Source organism: Colossoma macropomum, unplaced genomic scaffold, assembly GCF_904425465.1.
Source record: "Colossoma macropomum unplaced genomic scaffold, Colossoma_macropomum, whole genome shotgun sequence".
In the NCBI taxonomy this organism is placed as follows: domain Eukaryota; kingdom Metazoa; phylum Chordata; class Actinopteri; order Characiformes; family Serrasalmidae; genus Colossoma; species Colossoma macropomum.
The window spans coordinates 37,832,368-37,850,784 of NW_023494802.1; the positions used below are offsets into that span (position 1 = coordinate 37,832,368).

The 18,417-nt window shown below is 39.0% G+C and overlaps 2 protein-coding genes across 2 annotated transcripts; both read left to right on the forward strand.

Annotated features, from left to right (window-relative positions):
* The first annotated feature begins 549 nt into the window (after window positions 1-549).
* LOC118823049 (urokinase plasminogen activator surface receptor-like) lies at window positions 550-5,363 on the forward strand. The gene is made up of 5 exons (XM_036592427.1): window positions 550-2,982; window positions 3,248-3,358; window positions 3,437-3,580; window positions 3,684-3,794; window positions 5,062-5,363. Exons 1-5 carry the CDS (start codon window positions 2,895-2,897, stop codon window positions 5,205-5,207), a joined length of 600 nt encoding a protein of 199 aa, XP_036448320.1. The 5' UTR covers window positions 550-2,894; the 3' UTR covers window positions 5,208-5,363.
* A 4,171-nt stretch (window positions 5,364-9,534) lies between these two features.
* On the forward strand, window positions 9,535-17,095 carry LOC118823019 (tripartite motif-containing protein 35-like). The gene is made up of 6 exons (XM_036592386.1): window positions 9,535-10,177; window positions 10,986-11,081; window positions 11,392-11,622; window positions 11,806-11,828; window positions 12,090-12,208; window positions 16,399-17,095. Exons 1-6 carry the CDS (start codon window positions 9,770-9,772, stop codon window positions 16,941-16,943), a joined length of 1,422 nt encoding a protein of 473 aa, XP_036448279.1. The 5' UTR covers window positions 9,535-9,769; the 3' UTR covers window positions 16,944-17,095.
* The last annotated feature ends 1,322 nt before the right edge of the window (window positions 17,096-18,417 follow it).

Consider the following 18,417-nt stretch of genomic DNA (forward strand, 5'->3'; position numbering starts at 1 on the left):
TGGCAATTAGAAGCTTATAAGATGTGGTCTTGCTGATGGCCATGCCAGGAGGATCATGTGAGATCCACACCCTCCAAACCAGGTATTATTTTTGTTGTTTTTGTTACTATTTGTCATTTAAATGTATGTTGTATGTGTTTATATTGTCATTCTATGTTGGGATGTGGGTTTAGTTCTGTGGGTTTTGTGTGTGAGGGTGGTCTTCATCGGGGTGAAGTGTGTGGCTAGTGGTCCTCCCCCGTGAGTTTAGAGCTTTGTATGTGCCTTTCTGTTGGTGTGTTAAAAAAACAGAGCGCTTCTCTTAGCAGCATCATGGCCTCCACTGTGTCTTACTTTATGCTGACACTACAATATGTTGTGAACATTAACAACATGAACCAAAATGGTTAAGAATTACCAGTGGCCAGTGATCTTGTATGGATCAGAATGAGCTGTCAAAGAGTTGAAACTTTGGGTACTCATATCTTGGATTTGGTGTTCTTGTTTTCCTTTCTTGCTTTTTTATAACATGACTTAAGTTGGCTGCACATATAATATTAAAGCATAGGAAGATGTTCATGTTTTCAGTATGGTAACACTATAAAAAGATTGACAAAATCCACTGATTCATCTTTTGGCTTCACATCATGGTGGTACATCAGCACCCTGTAACACTTACATACATTCATATCAAGCTAAACTGCTGATTTAGACTGTATCAGTTAGTGCACTGCCCCAATTATGGTTGATGGGAATCCAGATGGGAATTTTTATTTTATTAAGTCAAAAATATTTTTTAGTTATTTTATCATTGTTTCACACTGATTGTTTAAATGTTCCTCTGAGCTCATGACAGTGGTGGAAAAGCACTGACCAAGCGAATGAGACCCATGCCCAATGCCAGGTGTGGGCTAGAGGGGTATAAAGCCCCCCAGCATTGGGCTGTGGAGCAGTGGACCTGTTTTCTCTGGAGTGATTGAGGTCCCTCCAATATCTCTGGGATGATGTGGAGTGATTCAGAACTGATCATCCAACATCTGTACCTGATGTCTGTGGTGGACACCATCTGGTTGAGCCAAAGTCCGTTGTTTATCAACCTCCTCACAACCACAAAACTTAACAGCTTTGGCTCCACAAAGTCTGAGCTAAAAGCCATAAATGGGATTAAGGTGTTCATAAATTTTATGGCCTAATGGAAGTCATGCTGGTACCAGGCACGGACACAGTGGGAGGTTATCAACCTTCTGCCACTAAGGTTACACAATGGGGCAATAAAAAGCTCTTGCTGGAAACCACAGGGTAACTCTAAACTAAAACGTAGTAAAAGAAAACCAAATTTCTAGAGATATCAACTCCAAATTGCAATCACAGACCCGCAGGGCATGAACTTCTCCAGATCCACCCTGGGCTCCTGGAAGGACTGAAGTCCACCTTCTCAACTCCAAGTAAGGCGGTGTTTACTCCGATGCATTCAGGTTTCGATGCTATTTTGTTTAACGGGTTAAAAGCTTTTGATAGATGTACTTACCCATATACATACGTCTATGCATAGGTTAACTCACTGCAGGTCTCTAACTTTCACATCAAGTTTCGAGTTGCTTTCCCTCATTACTCTGACCAATCACAAGCTTCCACCTGTCTTTAAATAACTCGACTTACATGTCTGCTTTGCTGCTTCGTTTCCCTCCTTCCTCCCCACCGCCACGAGGTGGTCCCTGCCCAGTTGCCCAGGGGGTAGGCTCCACCCCTACCGTCCCTATATGGCAGGACCTCGATGGTCTAGACGTTCGGGCCAATGACGGGGCCTGCGCCAAGAACTTTAACTAACAAAATAGACAAACATTTGTTATTTATTAAATTGTTAAATATTATTGAGATTATAATATTTTTTCTTCCTTCACGTTCATCTCTGGAGTCTTTCTGGGAGATCAGCCCAGACTTGAAAGGTGCATTCTCTTCTCAAAGGCTTGATTTGCCAGATACACAAGAAGGGCAAACAAATTAGCTGTTTAACAATATGAGACATGTTTTTATTGTTTATTAAGTTGCTGCTAATAAGCAACAAATAAAACACACTGTAAACAAAATTCAGTCAGTTCAACCTAACAATGTACTTCACGTGACATTTTAATCAATTCTAATAAATACTTTAACTGAACCAAAGCAAACTAAAATAACGTTTTACATGAACAAAATCGATATTTTTCATCAATCACTCAGAAAACTTCCACACTGTTCCAGTTTTTAAAGTGTAAACAATAAAGCAATTCACTGTGCAGTCTATTTGCAATACAATTAATTTAATACAGTCATCTCAGCATATGAATGTTTAATAAATGTGTCCCCAGGAAATCTGGAAGGCTGCTCTGATCCTTTGTAAAAAAGTGGAGAAAGTGGAGAAAACAGAAATCCAGTTAGTTACATTTCATTTCATGGCATGATTAATTAAATTAAATTTTAATTCCAGTCTGCAGTGTCCCACACCTCAAAAACCATTAGGCTTAAGTAGTGTTTTCACATGCTGTACTTCACAAGCTCAAATGAGAAATTGGCTCTTATGTAAGAAGAGTAAACATTTACAAAACTGAACAGTGTTGACACTTCATTGGCTTTCTTTGTTAAACAAGTAATGTTGTTCCAACCTTCTGTCAAGTGTGCAACACTGTTCACTTCATTTTTCACAAAACAGAGCCTTATAAAGTGTTTAATACCTGACAAACTAAACAGAAACACAAGGCTGTGAGTACACAGTGAACAGAACTGAGGGAGATAATGACACGGATAAGGACTATAATGGCTGTAACAGGAAGATCAGATGAGTGGGTGGAGCCAGGACTGGAAAACTCTGACTCTTTGACTTCTGAGGTCCTAAAAAAAGTCTCTTCTAAAAACCCACTCAGTTCTGCTTTTATCGCATGTTCACAGAATTTTCATATTTCTCACATCCACCAACAATGAGGCTGCATGTAACACTGGTACTCCTCTGTGTGCTTTTCCCTAAAGGTATGGAACATGACCTGCAGAATACTATGGAAAATCTTAGATGCAGACAATTTCATATTTGCATTTTGCATTCTTATTGCAATATTTGTACAAATTTTTAAAAGTTAAAGTTTGAGTATAATAATGAATGTTTGATTGCTCCTTGTAGAACTGCTGATAAAAATGTTTCTAAAAAACTACGTTTTGAGACAATAACAAAACAGTGAGCTGGCGTTTTCTCTTTAATTGGGTCTGTTTTTCATGCCGGACTCTCGCTGTTCTCTAGCGCTGGCACTGAAGTGTTATCAGTGCATACCAGAGCTGTACAAATCCTGCAAAGAGACACAGACCGACTGTCCAGATCAGTGTGCCAGCAAAACCATCTTCATGAACGTTGGTAAGAAAGAACTCAATGCAAAAGAATGAGATCAGTCATAAATCTCTCCACTTAATCATGCGCTGTTTTGTTCACTAGATGGTGAAAAACAGGAGATGCATACGAAGAGCTGTGCAGAAGCAGAGCAGTGTGTCACTGGGAGCCTAAATCTGGGGTTTATAAAAATGACTGTCAACTCAGAATGCTGCAGCTCTGATCTCTGCAACAGCCAAAAAGTGCCAGGTAAAACCAAAAGCTTTGAATACTGAATGAAGAATGTGGCTATAAAGTTCCTTCAACTGCAGAAAAGTCCTTTTAAACTCTCTTCACTTGTTTACCTGTATAGTTTTGCCACAGGGGAGTCCAAATGGGAAGAAGTGTTACACCTGTACTGATAAAGACTGTTCAGAGACCGTGAGCTGTGAGGGAGATCAAGACCGTTGCATCACTGCCGCAGGTGATAAAAACATGAAAAATGCTCACTCATCTGTACATCTAGATTGATCTGTACACATAATTTTGTGGAATGAAAAAGAACTGTTTGAGACATTTTATTACTAAAGTGACTATAAACCCCTGACTGTTATGGGCTGAATACAGTAGTTTACACAAGTCTCAGGCATCTACATTAACCCTCTATTGCATGAGTTATTGCTTAAATATGATAAAAATGTTGTAATGTGTTTTTGTTATTTAAAATTGCTTAAATAATGGAAATATTTTTAAAAAATCTATAAGTGGGGTATTTGGTAAATTGTTGCCATATGGCAACAATGCGCAATCGTAGCACAGCACCATAAAATCAAAATTTTCTCTTAAAACATCATTTTATTGAAAACAAGATCAAACATATCCAACTTATACTGGGTAGAATGTACGATCCTATACTTACAAAAATTGGAAATTTATACAATTTCAATTGGAATTTGAAAAGTATGGTAATAGTATCATAATAAGAATTCCTGGTCATGTCATGTCATAAATTATTTGTCCTTTTAAAGTAAAAGACCCTTTTTCCACAAATAAATAGGTAAACACTGATTTTATATTACTGCTTTTTATTAAAATTGAGATAAAGTAATTGTTGCCATATGGCAACACTGTGCAATAAAGGCTTAAAGATTAAATGCTATATCTTTCAAAAAATAATAATTTGTTAAGAAAAAAAAAACACTACAAATAAACAAATATTCAAATTCATTGTGACTTCCTGTGTGTCAGTGTTTGGTTCAACATTTACAACATTCCTCCTCGGAAAAGTATTATTTACAGTATTTACAATTACCATCTAATTAGGCCTTTCAGAGTTTAATCATTACTTAATTAATCGTCTGATAGCAATGATTTGAGATTTGAGCTGATCACATTGTTTTTAGTGGTGACTACAATTATTTTGCTCAGTTTTTGCTGTTTTGTGGCTTTAGAGGAAAAGCTGAAATTGTTTTCAACATTTTTCTTGAGTGACTAAAACTTTTGCACAATATTATGATGCATTTTGGGCATTTTTATGACGTTAGAAGACATGCTTGATTGGTAACTCTATATTATTCAGTTACAAACAAAGGGCCAATGCACTGAAAAAAGAAATACTAAGAAAGTGAAATTAATTTTTTTTCTGATTTTGCCTTTGCTTAAACATATTCACTGAGCTAACTTCTGCCTCTCTCTCTCTCTCTCTCTCTCTCTCTCTCTTTCTCTCTCTGTCTCTCTCTCTACATTGACAGTTAACTCTGGTGGTGTTCAGCTGACTATGAAAGGATGTGGGAGCAAAGATCTTTGTGCTGGGGACGCATTGAGCATGAAGGAAGCTGGACTCATTGGAGATGTGAGCTGCTGTGAGGGGAACTTGTGTAACAGTGCTAAATGTTAAGCTGAGTCATCTCATCATGTTGGGGCCTCTGCTGTCCCCCATCCTCTTCCTCTAAACTCTCCGCTGCTCTTTTTCTCACATTTTTTTTTATCTTTCAAGACCAGCTGTGCTGCGTATTTGTAACCCAAATAACTTGAATAAACAGTGTGGAAACTATTAGTGGTTTATTTACATTTCATTGTTTAGTTACATCTATTTACATCTGATATACACCTGACATTCACTACTGAGTATTATTATTATTATATTATTATTATTATCATTATTATTATTATTATTGCTACTAAAAGTGCTTTTTAAAAATAAAAACAATAAACATACAGAGGAGAAAAAATAGTTACTTTGAAATAAAAAATGCATTGAAGGTGTGTGATGCCAGGATGAAGTTGTTCAGGTCATCAGGATCAATCTGGACTCCCTACTACTGATTATTCACAGAGAAAGAAAACACAGGACGTGCTGGAAGTATGGCACATGTAACGTGTTCAAACAAAATCACCAAATTAAAACATGAAACACAGTGAAAAATGTAACAATATATAAAAATAATCTAAAAATCCCAGCCTGTCCCAGAGGTCATTGGGCGGAAAGCAGGAAACACCCCGGACAGGTCACCAGTCCATTGCAGGGCAGACAGACAGACAGACATATGCACTCACATCTAGGGGCAGCTTAGCATGTCCAGTTGGCTGACTGCATGTTGTTGGACTTTGGGAGGAAACCAGAGCACCCAAAGGAAACCCACACAGACATGAGGAGAGCATGCTGACTTCACACAGAAAGGACTTTGGAAGCCCAGTCAGGGAACCGAAACCAGGCCGATCTTGCTGCACCACCAGTTCTCCAGGTCAGCTTGACCACCATGGAGCCACTTGCTTGACACGTAACAACCAGTTGTGATGGAAGGCCTCACCTGGATGCCCTAAGACACTAACAAACAGTCCACCGTCACTTTACATTAACTTTCAAACTGATTCCTGAGTCCTAATCTGCTCTAGACATTATATGCCAGCTTTACACTATTACTTATTTATCCATGTAAGTGTTAACATGTTCTCAAAGCCACACTCATTTGCTAGACCACTAGATTTAATTCTCAGCCTTTGGAAGTCTTTTGCTTTTACTGGTTGGCCTGAATGATTTTGTTTAGTGTTTAAGCTAATTTCACTTCATATTTCATAATTCTCAGAATTCTCATTGTCTCTGTATTTTTGGTATCATCGTTCCTCTTTTGAGTTTTGGTTCCTTTCAGGGTTTCTTCAATATGCTCTTGCTACTGTATCTCCTTGCCTTAGTTATGAGTGGCTTTGGAACAAAAGAAACCGAAAAGGAAAAAATGCTATATGAATAAATATGAATTGAACTGATCTTAGTTTATGCTCAGTAGCTACTTTCATACATGTAATCCACATGTACAGTCATGGGCTAGTAGGTTTGATACCTGGCACCACTGCTTTAATGCCAGACTGAGTCTAGTATTTTGTGAAGGTTTTGTCAGCTTTGTTCTTTTATCGATGAGTAACCTTGTAGTGAATGTACGTGTAGTTTGGTGTAGAACATAAGCTGGAACAGGGACATTGAAACCAACCAAAAACAGCTTTGCAGCTTCAACAAATGCAGGTAACTCTCTTAAGTATTTGTTTTGGGCCTGTAGGCCTGATTTCACCATCAATATGTGAAAAACAGGCCTATAGGTGTTCCTACTTTCTATAAAAGCAGTGGGTGGTGCTCCTCAGACATGAACATGGAAGTATGGTACCCAGGGGAAGTTAATGGTCATGTAGGGGAATGTGGTCAAATATTTTCAAGACTAACATACTATGCAATTTCCTGTCCAGGTTTCCTGTTATGTCTTTCTACAAAAAAAAAAGCGGAACCAGTATTCCAGGAACACAGGTTTGGTTCCTGCATTCTCACTGCTGCACTCCAGCCATCATCTGGATTTGATTCCATCAGCAGCACCTCATTTAATTAATTTAATGAAACGATGATTAGGGATAAACTAGGTATGCGATGGTATCTTTAAACACTTCCATGAGGAGCTTTGGAAACAAAAAATATGAGAGAAATACAACTTTTAATTAAAAGAAACTTAGTTAAAGTAACTTTTTTAACAAACCAAATTGTCACTATAGTTGTTACCTCTGCATTTAATCATTTGTGCAACCTCCATTTGCCAACATGGCAGCAATGAGTCTTCTACTATAACGCTCGACAAGACTGAAGAGCACAGAGCAAGAAATCTGAGAACGCCCCTCAACACAGAATCTCTCCTGATCCTCCAGGGTTGTAGCTCGGTTATTTTGGACTAATCTTTTGGACTCATCCCAGTGGTTACCAAGAGTAGGGAACTTCTTGGAGACCATGTTGCCATGTATAGAATTTTTCCAGGGTCTTTGGAGGAAAACCAGAATCAGAATCAGATTTATTGGCCAAGTATATTGACACACACAGGGAATTTGCTCCTAGCTGTTGGTGTCTCTCTAGTATTAAATGCGGTCTACAAACAATGTGCAAATTATTCACAGACAATGCACAATGTACAAGCAACACACACATTATGTAGGGGCAAGCAATATACATAAGTGTGTGTTGTAGTGCAAACCACACTAATCTACATCATGTATTGATACGGAATTGTGGTGCACATGTATGGATTATGGGGTAGGCCTGGCTAGACCTGGAACTGGACATGACTAAATTGGAATAGGAATGCAGTGTAAAGTTCCACCATTAGGTGTCGCTAGTGGCTTTTGTTATTGGAGAAAAAGAGAGACTTCTATTCAGCATGTACAAGTCCACGTAAAGAAAACAATCTTCTTTCAAAACATACTCATTAAATTATTATTTACATTTACATGTAAATATACATTTATCATTGTATAGGTGAGATAAATAATACAACATGGGTAGTTACATAAATGGAAGAGATGTATGTTCACAGAAAGATTTGTCAGATTATTCAGTCATTATTAAGTACAAGCAGGATTGGGATGTAACAGAATACAAGTACTGAGAATACGTATTCAGAACACAGAAATGAAGTATCTGTATTCAGTTTTTAGAAGTATACTTAGTATTACTTTTTACATTTTTGGGAGAATACTTTTAGAATACTTACTCAGTAAATTTAAAAACTATATATATAGTATATTTATCAATATATATTCTGAATGTATTCTGAATATGTTGTGTTTTTTGTGTACTGTAATGAAATATGTTACTGAATACAAGTATTTTGGTTCATTCAGCACACAAACTTCTTCAGAAGCTTATTCAAAAGAAGCAATGCCTGTCAATGGTCTTACACTCTCACAAAGCACTTACACCTTAGTTTAGAGTTTGCATATGATTCCCACACCTTGACTATAAAAAATAGGTCAAGGACAAGGGCTAGATTAAAGTTTAACATTATATGAGTGTTGAGTCAGCATAAACAGCATAAACAGCCTAGAGTAGCAGAGCCGTTAACCAGCAAAACCAGCATATGTTGTGTTGTGGATGCTGTCATGCTGGTCAACCACGATCATGCTACACATTGTCTGTATCTCTCCCAGTGCCATTAATTACGTTTCATAGCAGATGAAGGCCCTTCAAACTCCAATCAGTGATTTATCCAGCTCTACAACTGAAATACCCCCTGCTCCAGTAGGATCCAGATAAAATAAATATAACCGTGAATAAATATGGAGAATTCAACAGATTTGTGTATGTTTGAGTAGCTGTACTGATCCCACATCTAAGAGAATCTTCATTTTTACAGTGACTTTTATTTGGCTGTCTAAATTACAAGCTGTAATTTTTCTGTAAAGCCTCTTTTATAACAATGAATGTTGTAAAAATCCCCATAAACATAAACTTTGTCCTGACTTGACTTGATTAAGCCCCACCCATATTTGAATTCTAATTTTACAGAAGGTATTAAAAAGTATCAAAGTCATGGTATCAGTATTGGTATCGAACAATACCTGGCCTTTTACACTGCAGAAGCCATCATGCTTAAATTGCAGAAGTGATGAGCCTTAACTGGCATTCTCTTAATGAATACAAACTATTAGCACTTGTCAACATTAATGTGAAGTGGACTTGAAATGTCTGGGCTTAAAAGATAAAAAAAAACATCTTACTTTGTAAACTAATCTTTTTTTTGATGTATATTTAAACATGATTCAAATAAAAGGAAGAATAACCATGTAAAACATTTATTCTTCTATTTGGACCTTATCTTAATTTACATTTCAAGAAACAGTCAGTGGAGAAAAGTTACAGTTCCAGACTTGTTCAGCCCCTCCCTTTCCAAAGCTCCTCCTCCACTGCACAGTCCACCTGTTGGAGGAAACGGAAACTCATACTGTCTCTCTGCTGATCTCTGCTGATCTTATGTTGCCCAAGAGTAACTGATAATCTACCGATGTTTAATTTTCTAACTAACTTTTCATAAGACATGGAGATAAAGGACTACAGTGAGTGATTCTGAACCCTACTGCTGAGGTCACTACGGAAATCCAGAAACTGAAATCGACCTTTGGGCCGGAGGAGGAGACCAGCAGCTGTTTGAGAGAATGGCATCTTTAAGCTCTCTACCAGAGGAGGACCTTTTATGCTGTGTGTGCTGTGACATCTTCAGGGATCCTGTTCTACTGTCATGTAGCCACAGTGTGTGTAAAACCTGTCTGCAGAAGTTCTGGAGGACAAAAGGATCTCTAGAATGTCCAGTTTGTAGGAGAAGATCCTCAAGACAAGAGCCTCCACTTAACCTGGTACTGAAGAATGTGTGCGAGGCTTTGAGAGAGAGAAAGAGGCTTCAGGGATCTTCAGCAGGGTCTGAGGGGCTCTGCAGTCTGCACCATGAGAAACTCAAACTCTTCTGTTTGGATGATCAACGGCCTGTCTGTTTGATGTGTCAGACTTCAAATGAACACAAAAACCACAAATGCTGCGCAATAGATAAAGCTATGACTGATTTTAAGGTAGGACACTTACTGTAGCTTCTTAGAATACTTATTGTACTATTTTGCTTCTAAGCTGTGAAGTCTGTCACGTTTCCTTTTTTCTGAGTATCAGAATTTCCTGTTATACGTGTTAGACAGGTTAGATGAAGTATGTGGGTGGGTGTGCTGTCAGAGGAAGGGGCACACAGTAAGAGCTGTTCAAAGACTTATCAGAATGATCACATTAGAATAACCGCCTGCTTATTTATACACTAGGAAAGCTGTGTACCTTAACATATGTAATGTATCTATATAATACATGTACACTGTTAGAAATAAAGGTGCTGAGCAGGTGCATTTTTTGTTCATCAAGATACAAACAATGTAAATGTTCCCTCAAAGGTACAACAGTGGTTTAAGGCCTAATTGTGCACCTTAAATAAGTTTTTCCCAGGTGAAAAGTATGTATTTGTTCCTTTTTATAACCTTACATTGTAAAACAGAACAATAAAATAAAAAGCCTGGAGATGAGATGGGGGTGTGGAGTCAACACAACTTAGAAAATATAATTTAAATGGATTACAATTATGTTCCCTGACTAAAGGTACTCTGATGTACCGTTGAGGGTACCACCTTAGTGAAAAGAGGGGTACTGCCCCAGTGACAGTTTTTTTGTAAACTGCAAACTTAATTCTCCAATGAAAAGTTTACTGTTTGGGAAAGACAGCAAAGCTACCATTCTTGCATTCTGTGTTACCCTCAGCACATTCATGTAGTTATAACATTATAATTATAATGATATTGTACAGTGATGAATGCACTCAGCTAAACTGTTCTTTAATTGCAGAATAAACTCAAGTCTGCTTTGAAGCCTCTACAGAAGAATCTGAAAGTCTTGAAGAAAGCTAAACAAAACTATGACCAAACAGCAGCTCACATTAAGGTGAAACATCATTTTGAATTGTGAAACATGTTGCTAAGGTCATTTTTCTAATGAGTGTCCACTTCTCCTGTTGGTCAGTGGTTCCCCACCCTGCTCCTTTTTGTGTTTTCTTGCCCAAACACACTCACTTCAACTCAGGAGGAGCTTGTTAATTTGCAGATTAGTTGGATCAGGTGTGTTGGGAGCAGGGCAAATATTAAAATGTGCAGGACATTCCTCCAGAACTAGGATTGGGAACCACTGCTGAAGGTGGTAAATGCTTGTAGATCATCTGTTAGAGTTTGTGTTTCCTAATGGTCTCTCATTCCAGATGCAGGCCCAGCACACAGAGAGGCAGATAAAGGAGGAGTTTGAGAAGCTTCACCAGTTTCTAAGAGATGAAGAAGCAGCAAGGATAGCTGCACTGAAGGAGGAAGAGGAGCATAAGAGTAAGATGATGAGGAGGAAGATTGAGGAGATGAATGGAGAAATATCATCTCTTTCAGACACAATCAGAAACATAGAGAAGGAAATGGAAGATGAGGATGTTACGTTTTTACAAGTAGGAGTCACATTCTCTCGAAAAAGCATCTACTTTTCTCACGACACCTCTTTTCAAAATCTGTGCCCTTCCATAATCATGCACACACATTTGTTTGAATAATGTGGTCGGGACTTTAGACATTCATTTCTTCCCCACCTAAGAAGCCACTTTTAAAAACATTCTGTTTAATTCTCGTTTCAGAGCTTCAAGTCTACAGAGAAACAGTAAGTAAATGTCAGATCACACATTTTATCTAATGTTAAAGTCATTATTACATTTAAATCTACAGTATATTGTATTTATTGTAAATATGAGTGTATTATAATGTAATGAAGGTGAATAAGGATTGTGTGTTAATGTTGTAGTGATGAGAACAGTAGCAGAAATATTTATTTGACAGAAACAACAGAATTAGGAAATGGCAGTAAATGGGCTCTTAAAATATTGGTACAAAACTTATAACATATATTTCATTATATTTTCAGACTTCAGCTCACACCAAAGAGTCCAGAGAAGACATCAGGAGCTCTGATCAATGTAGTGAAACACATTTCCAACCTGAAGTTCAGAGTGTGGGAGAACATGCAGGAGATTCTCCAGTACAGTAAGTTCTGTTTCTCTTAGGACTGATCTCTCACACACAGTCTGCTTCTGCACTAATGAGAATTTTAACCATCATTCTTAATCTTGGTTTGGGAAATCACTGTGTAGTACAAAAGATCTGAACATTAAACAGGATTGCTGCTGTAATGCTGAGTTGACGAATTAGACACTCGTGTATACAAACATGTCCTTTTGAACATCATTGATGAATGCCTGGAAGACAGTAGGAGCATTTGACAGACCGAACGACATCACTAATAACTCATCATTTTCATAACTCTATTGGTGATAAAAACTGTCTTCCATTCATCATCTTCCTTAGTTCTGACCAAGTTGTAAGCACTGCGAAGATCTAACTTACTAAAAATTGTGGCTCCGCTGAGCTGTTCTAAGGCAACAGGAGCTAATAGTAAAGGGTAAGGATGGTTTTTGGTGATTTGAATGAGCCCTCTCTAATTTATTCAGGATCTGAGACATCTTTTTTCTTAGCGAAGAAGAAACCAGTGGCAGTGGTATAAACCCCTGAGCTACAGCTTCTTGAATGTACTCCTCCAAAGCCTGATCCTCCTCCTGAGTGAGGGGATATACTCTAGATTTTGGAGGGGTAGCACCCTCAATCCATTCAACAGTCATACTCATGATGAGGGGGTAATTCTGTGGTCTTGCTCTTACTAAAAACCTCCTTAAGGTCTGCATATTCAGGGGAAACGAGTATCAGAAGGTCTTAATTTAGGCTTTCTGTGGATACTGTGGTTAAAACTACACGGGGATTTCAAGACATTGACTAAAACGCAAGGAACACTAAGGATTTCATGATCTGACCAAGAGATATTTGGATTATGTGCATGCAACCTTGTCTCCTCCCTATGTAGAGCATTGGTGTACATAGTAACTGGTTTAGGGAGCATGTCTATAATTGCCCTTTCCAACCGGATCTCCATCCACAGCAGACAAGCGCAGAGAGGCTAGAAGATGTTACACTGAAATGTGGAGTTGATTCACCAGCGACTTGTGAATGAAATTTTCCTCTGCACCAGAGTCAATCAAAGCTGAAAAGAAATGAACAGAATTGAGGTAGCACAGAGTCACAGGTAATTGAAACGACTTCTGAACCAACCTCTTTGTGGAAGCACTCCAGCGGTCAGCGCTTGAGGTCTATGCCTGAGTCACGGAAAATGACCAGCAATGCCACAATACCTGCATAGACTTCTGCAGTTGCTCCTCCTGTGACAGATGTGTCGAGTCACACTGCATGGGTTCTGTCTGGACTGATTCCTTCATGGAGACATTGACAGATGAGACTTGGGTGGTGGTAGATCCTCGTTGATGGACAGCTGGAATGTGACGTGAGCTAATGGTCCTAGTTGGTTTAAGTTGGTCTAGGTGGATGAACGGAAATCACTAAGTTCCTCTAGTGAAAGGTTATCATCACGCCATTTCTGACAGAACGTCTGAATTAAGACCATTACGGGGCTCAATAATCAAAGCTGGCTCATTCCAACCGCTGCCAGCGGCCAAGGTATGAAATTTCAAGGCATAATCGAAACAAAACAATTGTGTTGGTGGAGTTTAACCAACAGTTATCCCTGAGAATGTCCTTCATGTCCTTCATCAAAAACAGCTTGAAATTTCTTAACAAACTCCTCATAGGAGTCTCTTTGAGCATATGACCACATGGCTGTGGCCCATTCTAAAGCTTGACCAGTTAAATGTGATATTAGGAAAAATATGCAAGTAGTATCAGAACTGGGAAAAAAAACTAAGCATTGTAATAAAAGTCCTGGTCTGCACTGGTCTGGTGAACCATCAAATTTGTCTAGCTTGGTAATGTGAAAGTGCCAGTAACAGGAGGCAGAGAAATAGAAGTTACTGATTCTTTCACTTGACATTGATATTCTGTTACCGAGTAGTGAAATCTCTCAAGTTATTCGCTATCAAGGTCAATTGTTTCTGTTGTTTACTCTTTGTTGTTGTGTTAGAGTACCTACTGACTGGCTGATGGATTCAAACAGTTGATGATGTTGACCCAACATTGCACCTTGGTTACTTACTGCAGTTAGTAACTCCTTGATATCCGCTGTCTGCATGATGGAAAAGTATTCTGTAACACTGGGTTGACGAATTAGACACTTGCGGATATAAAATAAACCTGAAGGTTTATTTAAAGGATTGGGACAGAAAACTGGGTTAACACTAGACCAGAGCAAAATCCAAAAGAGAATAACAATACATTGGAGCAGGCGACACAATAGTCAAAAACAAGCATGGGTTGAAACCAGAAGATATAACTACCATGCAAACTAAGCTAAAAGGGGAGAATCCGAAAGATGAAAGAGAAAGACAAAGCAAGTTCAAAACTGAGAGATGCAACAAACAGGTAAACAGCTCGGTACACACTGAACAAACAGAGGCAAAACTTCACAAAGTAACAGAGGAACAGACAGGCTTAAATACATAGTTCAACAGGTGATAACCATCAGTATTCAGGTGAGCTGGATCTGCTGCTTGGCTGATGATTGGTGGACTAAGTCACATGACTAGCTGAGGGATCTTGTGAGTTGGAGTTTGTACTGAGTTAAGAGGCTGAATGTGAACCAGGAAGCTTGACATCTGCACATTGTTTAAAAAGAATTCAATGCTTTTTAAGACCTCAACAAGCTCACATATTGCAGGATATTTGCACCTTTTTTTCATTTTACTTCATCAGTTCTGGGGCCCTTCATCAGTGATCCATTTCTGACCATAGGACCACTGTCAGCTGTATAATTGTGGTTGACGGACTATTTTGAATTAGCTTAATATACACAACATCTTATTATCTTGGTCACTGCTAGCTATCCTAATATTTATTCTCTTTATTCTTGGACCATCTTGCATGCACATTAAGATCTACCCACCAATTTTCAATGATGCTCAAGTCAAAGAACTTAAGGACAATTCCTAAAGCATGAACTTGCATTTCCTGTAGTAGTTCATGGTGAATTTTGAGGTATGTTTTGGATCATTGTCCTGCTGTAGAATCCAGTTTTTCAGTTTCAGTTTCTTGACTGAGAGAATCACATCTCCTTCTAGAATTAGCTGATATTTGGTGAAAACCATTCTTCCATCTATTTGTGCAATGTTCGCTGTGTCACTGGCTGCTACACAGAACTTTACGAAGTGAAGAGAGCAGGCTCATTCCATCCACAAGCCTTAGTGAGAGTGCAAAAACTGAGTGTATAATCAGAGGCAGACATACTTTATTGCCATAGCTGCAGAAGCCTCTCATCCCTGCCCATGTGGTCAGGTGGGTGGTTAAAGACTCAACTAAATAATGAGAAAAACCTATCAATGAGGACAAGTCCACTTCTTCTTGTTCCCAAACAGTAGTAGTACAGTCTAAAACCCTCCCCTTCAAAAAACAGATCAGAGTGGCGATATTTGACAAGTTTTGATAGTGAGCAAAATAGAAGAAACATTGCAAAAGTTGCCTTTTGCTTATGGATGGGCAGTTTGATGGCTGGCAAGGTGAGTTGTGCAGTAAATGGGTGGTAGGTTTTGAATGAGCTCAAGAGACTTTTGTGCAGCCACTGTAACAGGTGTTGTGGCAAGCTGTTGTAACACCCCCATAAACTCTTTAATGGTGGCTCCAAGTTCTGCAAGCTCTCAGTAGTGTTCTAAAAGCAGTCTCTCCTGCACAGTGACAACCAAGGTGGTGATATTTTCTCCTCGATTGTCTGGGTGTCCATTATCAAGGCTAATTATTAAGAAATTAATCACAAAGGCAGACAGAATGCATTTGCAGGTATGATAACTTTAATAAAGAGACAATCTAAAAATCATAGTAAAAATGGCAGTCCAAAGTTAATATGAGGGACAAACAGAGCAATGCATGTAATGCAAATCAAAAAAGTCAAAAATAAAAAGCAATTGTCAAAAGAGGGAAATTCAGGCAGGACAAAGGGGGAAAATGTCTCACTCAAAATCAAGAGACTTTCACTCATTACAATTGACTATGAATCGAATATGAATGAGAAGATGTGTCCGGTACCAGTAATCAGAATTTAGTGTAGACAGAGGCATGACATGGTACCATACTGGGACTGAAACCGTTGGAATTGATATTAAGATTTGTTAATAATGCAAAAAATAGTGTTCATACATACAAACTGGAGAAAAAACATGATGTTTCATTGTGTTCTCTTTCTTCAGCTCCCGTTACTCTGGACCCCAACACTGCACATCCAGCCATCCGCCTGTCTGATGATCTCACTGCTGTAGAAAACACAAACCAGAGATCGTCACTTCCTGATAATCCAGAGAGGTTTCACGAGTCTGTTTGTGTTCTGGGTTCTGAGGGTTTTAACTCAGGGACACACTGCTGGGACGTCCAAGTTGGAAACAGTGAAAACTGGTCACTGGGTGTGATACCAGAGTCTGTAACAAGGAAAGGAGACTCTTTTTGGGATTTAGTGTGGAGGCTGAACTTCAGTATAGACAGAGGTAAACACTGGATACGCTGCCCAGGTGAACCACGTCATTACCTCACTCCTAAAGAGAAGCTGCAGAGGGTCAGAGTGCAGCTGGACTTGGACAGGGGGAAAGTGACCTTCACTGATCTTCTAACAAACACACACCTGCACACTGTAACACACACTTTCACTGAGAGAGTTTTACCGTTTTTCTGTAATGTTTCTGCTCGTCCTCTGAGGATCTTACCAGTGAAGACGTCAGTAACAGTGGAACAGCACAGTTAAAGTTGATGCTGCTTAGAATGAACATTTATTCAGGTAGTGAGTGTCTGAATTATGATCATAAGAATATGTCACTACATGTATATTTTAAATAATGTGTTTGTACCATTCCATCCTAACATGTCTGTGTGGAAATAAAATGCTGATTTAAAGTGGCATAGAGTGACTCCTGATATCATTACAACATTAGAAATGTTATTTGAGTGAGATTTCACTCATTTTCAGTGTAGATTTTATTTCTCTATCATCCTGCATTTTTCTCCATCATTAGATCTTTAAAACTCTGCTTTGGTTCAGAGATTAATAGTTTACTGTGTGAAATAAACTGCATTATATTACAAACCGTGCAGCTGAATGCATGTTGTGTATTGAATATTGTCATGTCTGTGACAGGTGATTCCCCTCCACACCAGCAGGAGCCACTGTCACTACATAATCAGGGCATTTAGTAACCTGTTTTCAGTCATTAGCCTTTCTTAAAAAAAAGACACTGTGTTTAAGTAGATTATCTGTGGCAAATGATTAAGTAAATGACTTGTGTGCAATAGAGTAGAATATCTGTTGTGATTTGTGGTGCTGGCCTGGGGAAGGGCCAATATAAACTGACTGGGAAACCCAACAACAGCTCATAGACACACACAGAAACATCAACATTAAACCAAAATTGACTGACTTTTTACTACAAAAAGTTCTCTAGGCTATTCTCTCTTTCTTGCTGTCTCTCTCTCTCTCTTTCAGCATCTTGCTTATATGCCAGTGTCCTTCTCTCTCTCATTGAAAGAGCCAGTCTTATGCTGCCAGGGCTCCTCCCCAAACAAGCATCAGCGGTTCATGATTAGAGGGTGAGCACCCATCAAGCAATGGTGGGAAACACTGCGACTCTGCCTTTCCACCGCCACATTCCCCTCCCCATAGAGACCAGCCACTGAGGTTGAACATCAGGTGTGACCTGGTGCCTGGGCCAACTCCAGGGAGGCAGAGTAAGAGAGTTGGCATCGCCATGGGGAACTTAATAATAAGAGTAGAGGCCGCTTCTGGATTCTGTTTGCTGATGCCCTCCAGGGCACCAGGTGCAGACTCCAGTGACTTTGCTGATGTCCTCTGGGATGCTGGAAGGTGCTATGACTGCAGACAGCTGCAGAGGATGCAGTGTCTGTGATTTCCAAAAAACTTTTCCAATTTTGATTCATCAGACAGGACACTTTTCCACTTCACCTCAGTCCATCTTAAATGAGCTCAGGCCCAGAGAAGGCGGCAGTGTTTCTGGAACCTGTTTATATGGTTTCTTTTTTGTGTGGTAGTTTTAACTTGCGTTTGTGGATGCAGCGACAAACCGTGTTCACAGACAGTGTTTTTAAAAACTGTTCTAGAGCCCATGCAATGATTTACACTACAGAATCATGTCTGTTTTTAAATGCAGTGCCACCTGAGGGCCTAAAGATCATGGCCAGCCAATTTCAGCATCTCAGCCTTGTCC

Bases quoted from the DNA above. Each gene is read 5' to 3' on its own strand.
- LOC118823049 (XM_036592427.1), top strand. From the start codon at position 2,895: ATGTTCACAGAATTTTCATATTTCTCACATCCACCAACAATGAGGCTG. The intron at 3,359-3,436 runs GTAAGAAAGAAC...TTTGTTCACTAG, and splicing joins AACCATCTTCATGAACGTTG to ATGGTGAAAAACAGGAGATG. The intron at 3,581-3,683 runs GTAAAACCAAAA...TTACCTGTATAG, and splicing joins CAACAGCCAAAAAGTGCCAG to TTTTGCCACAGGGGAGTCCA.
- LOC118823019 (XM_036592386.1), top strand. From the start codon at position 9,770: ATGGCATCTTTAAGCTCTCTACCAGAGGAGGACCTTTTATGCTGTGTG. The intron at 10,178-10,985 runs GTAGGACACTTA...CTTTAATTGCAG, and splicing joins AAGCTATGACTGATTTTAAG to AATAAACTCAAGTCTGCTTT. The intron at 12,209-16,398 runs GTAAGTTCTGTT...CTCTTTCTTCAG, and splicing joins GCAGGAGATTCTCCAGTACA to CTCCCGTTACTCTGGACCCC.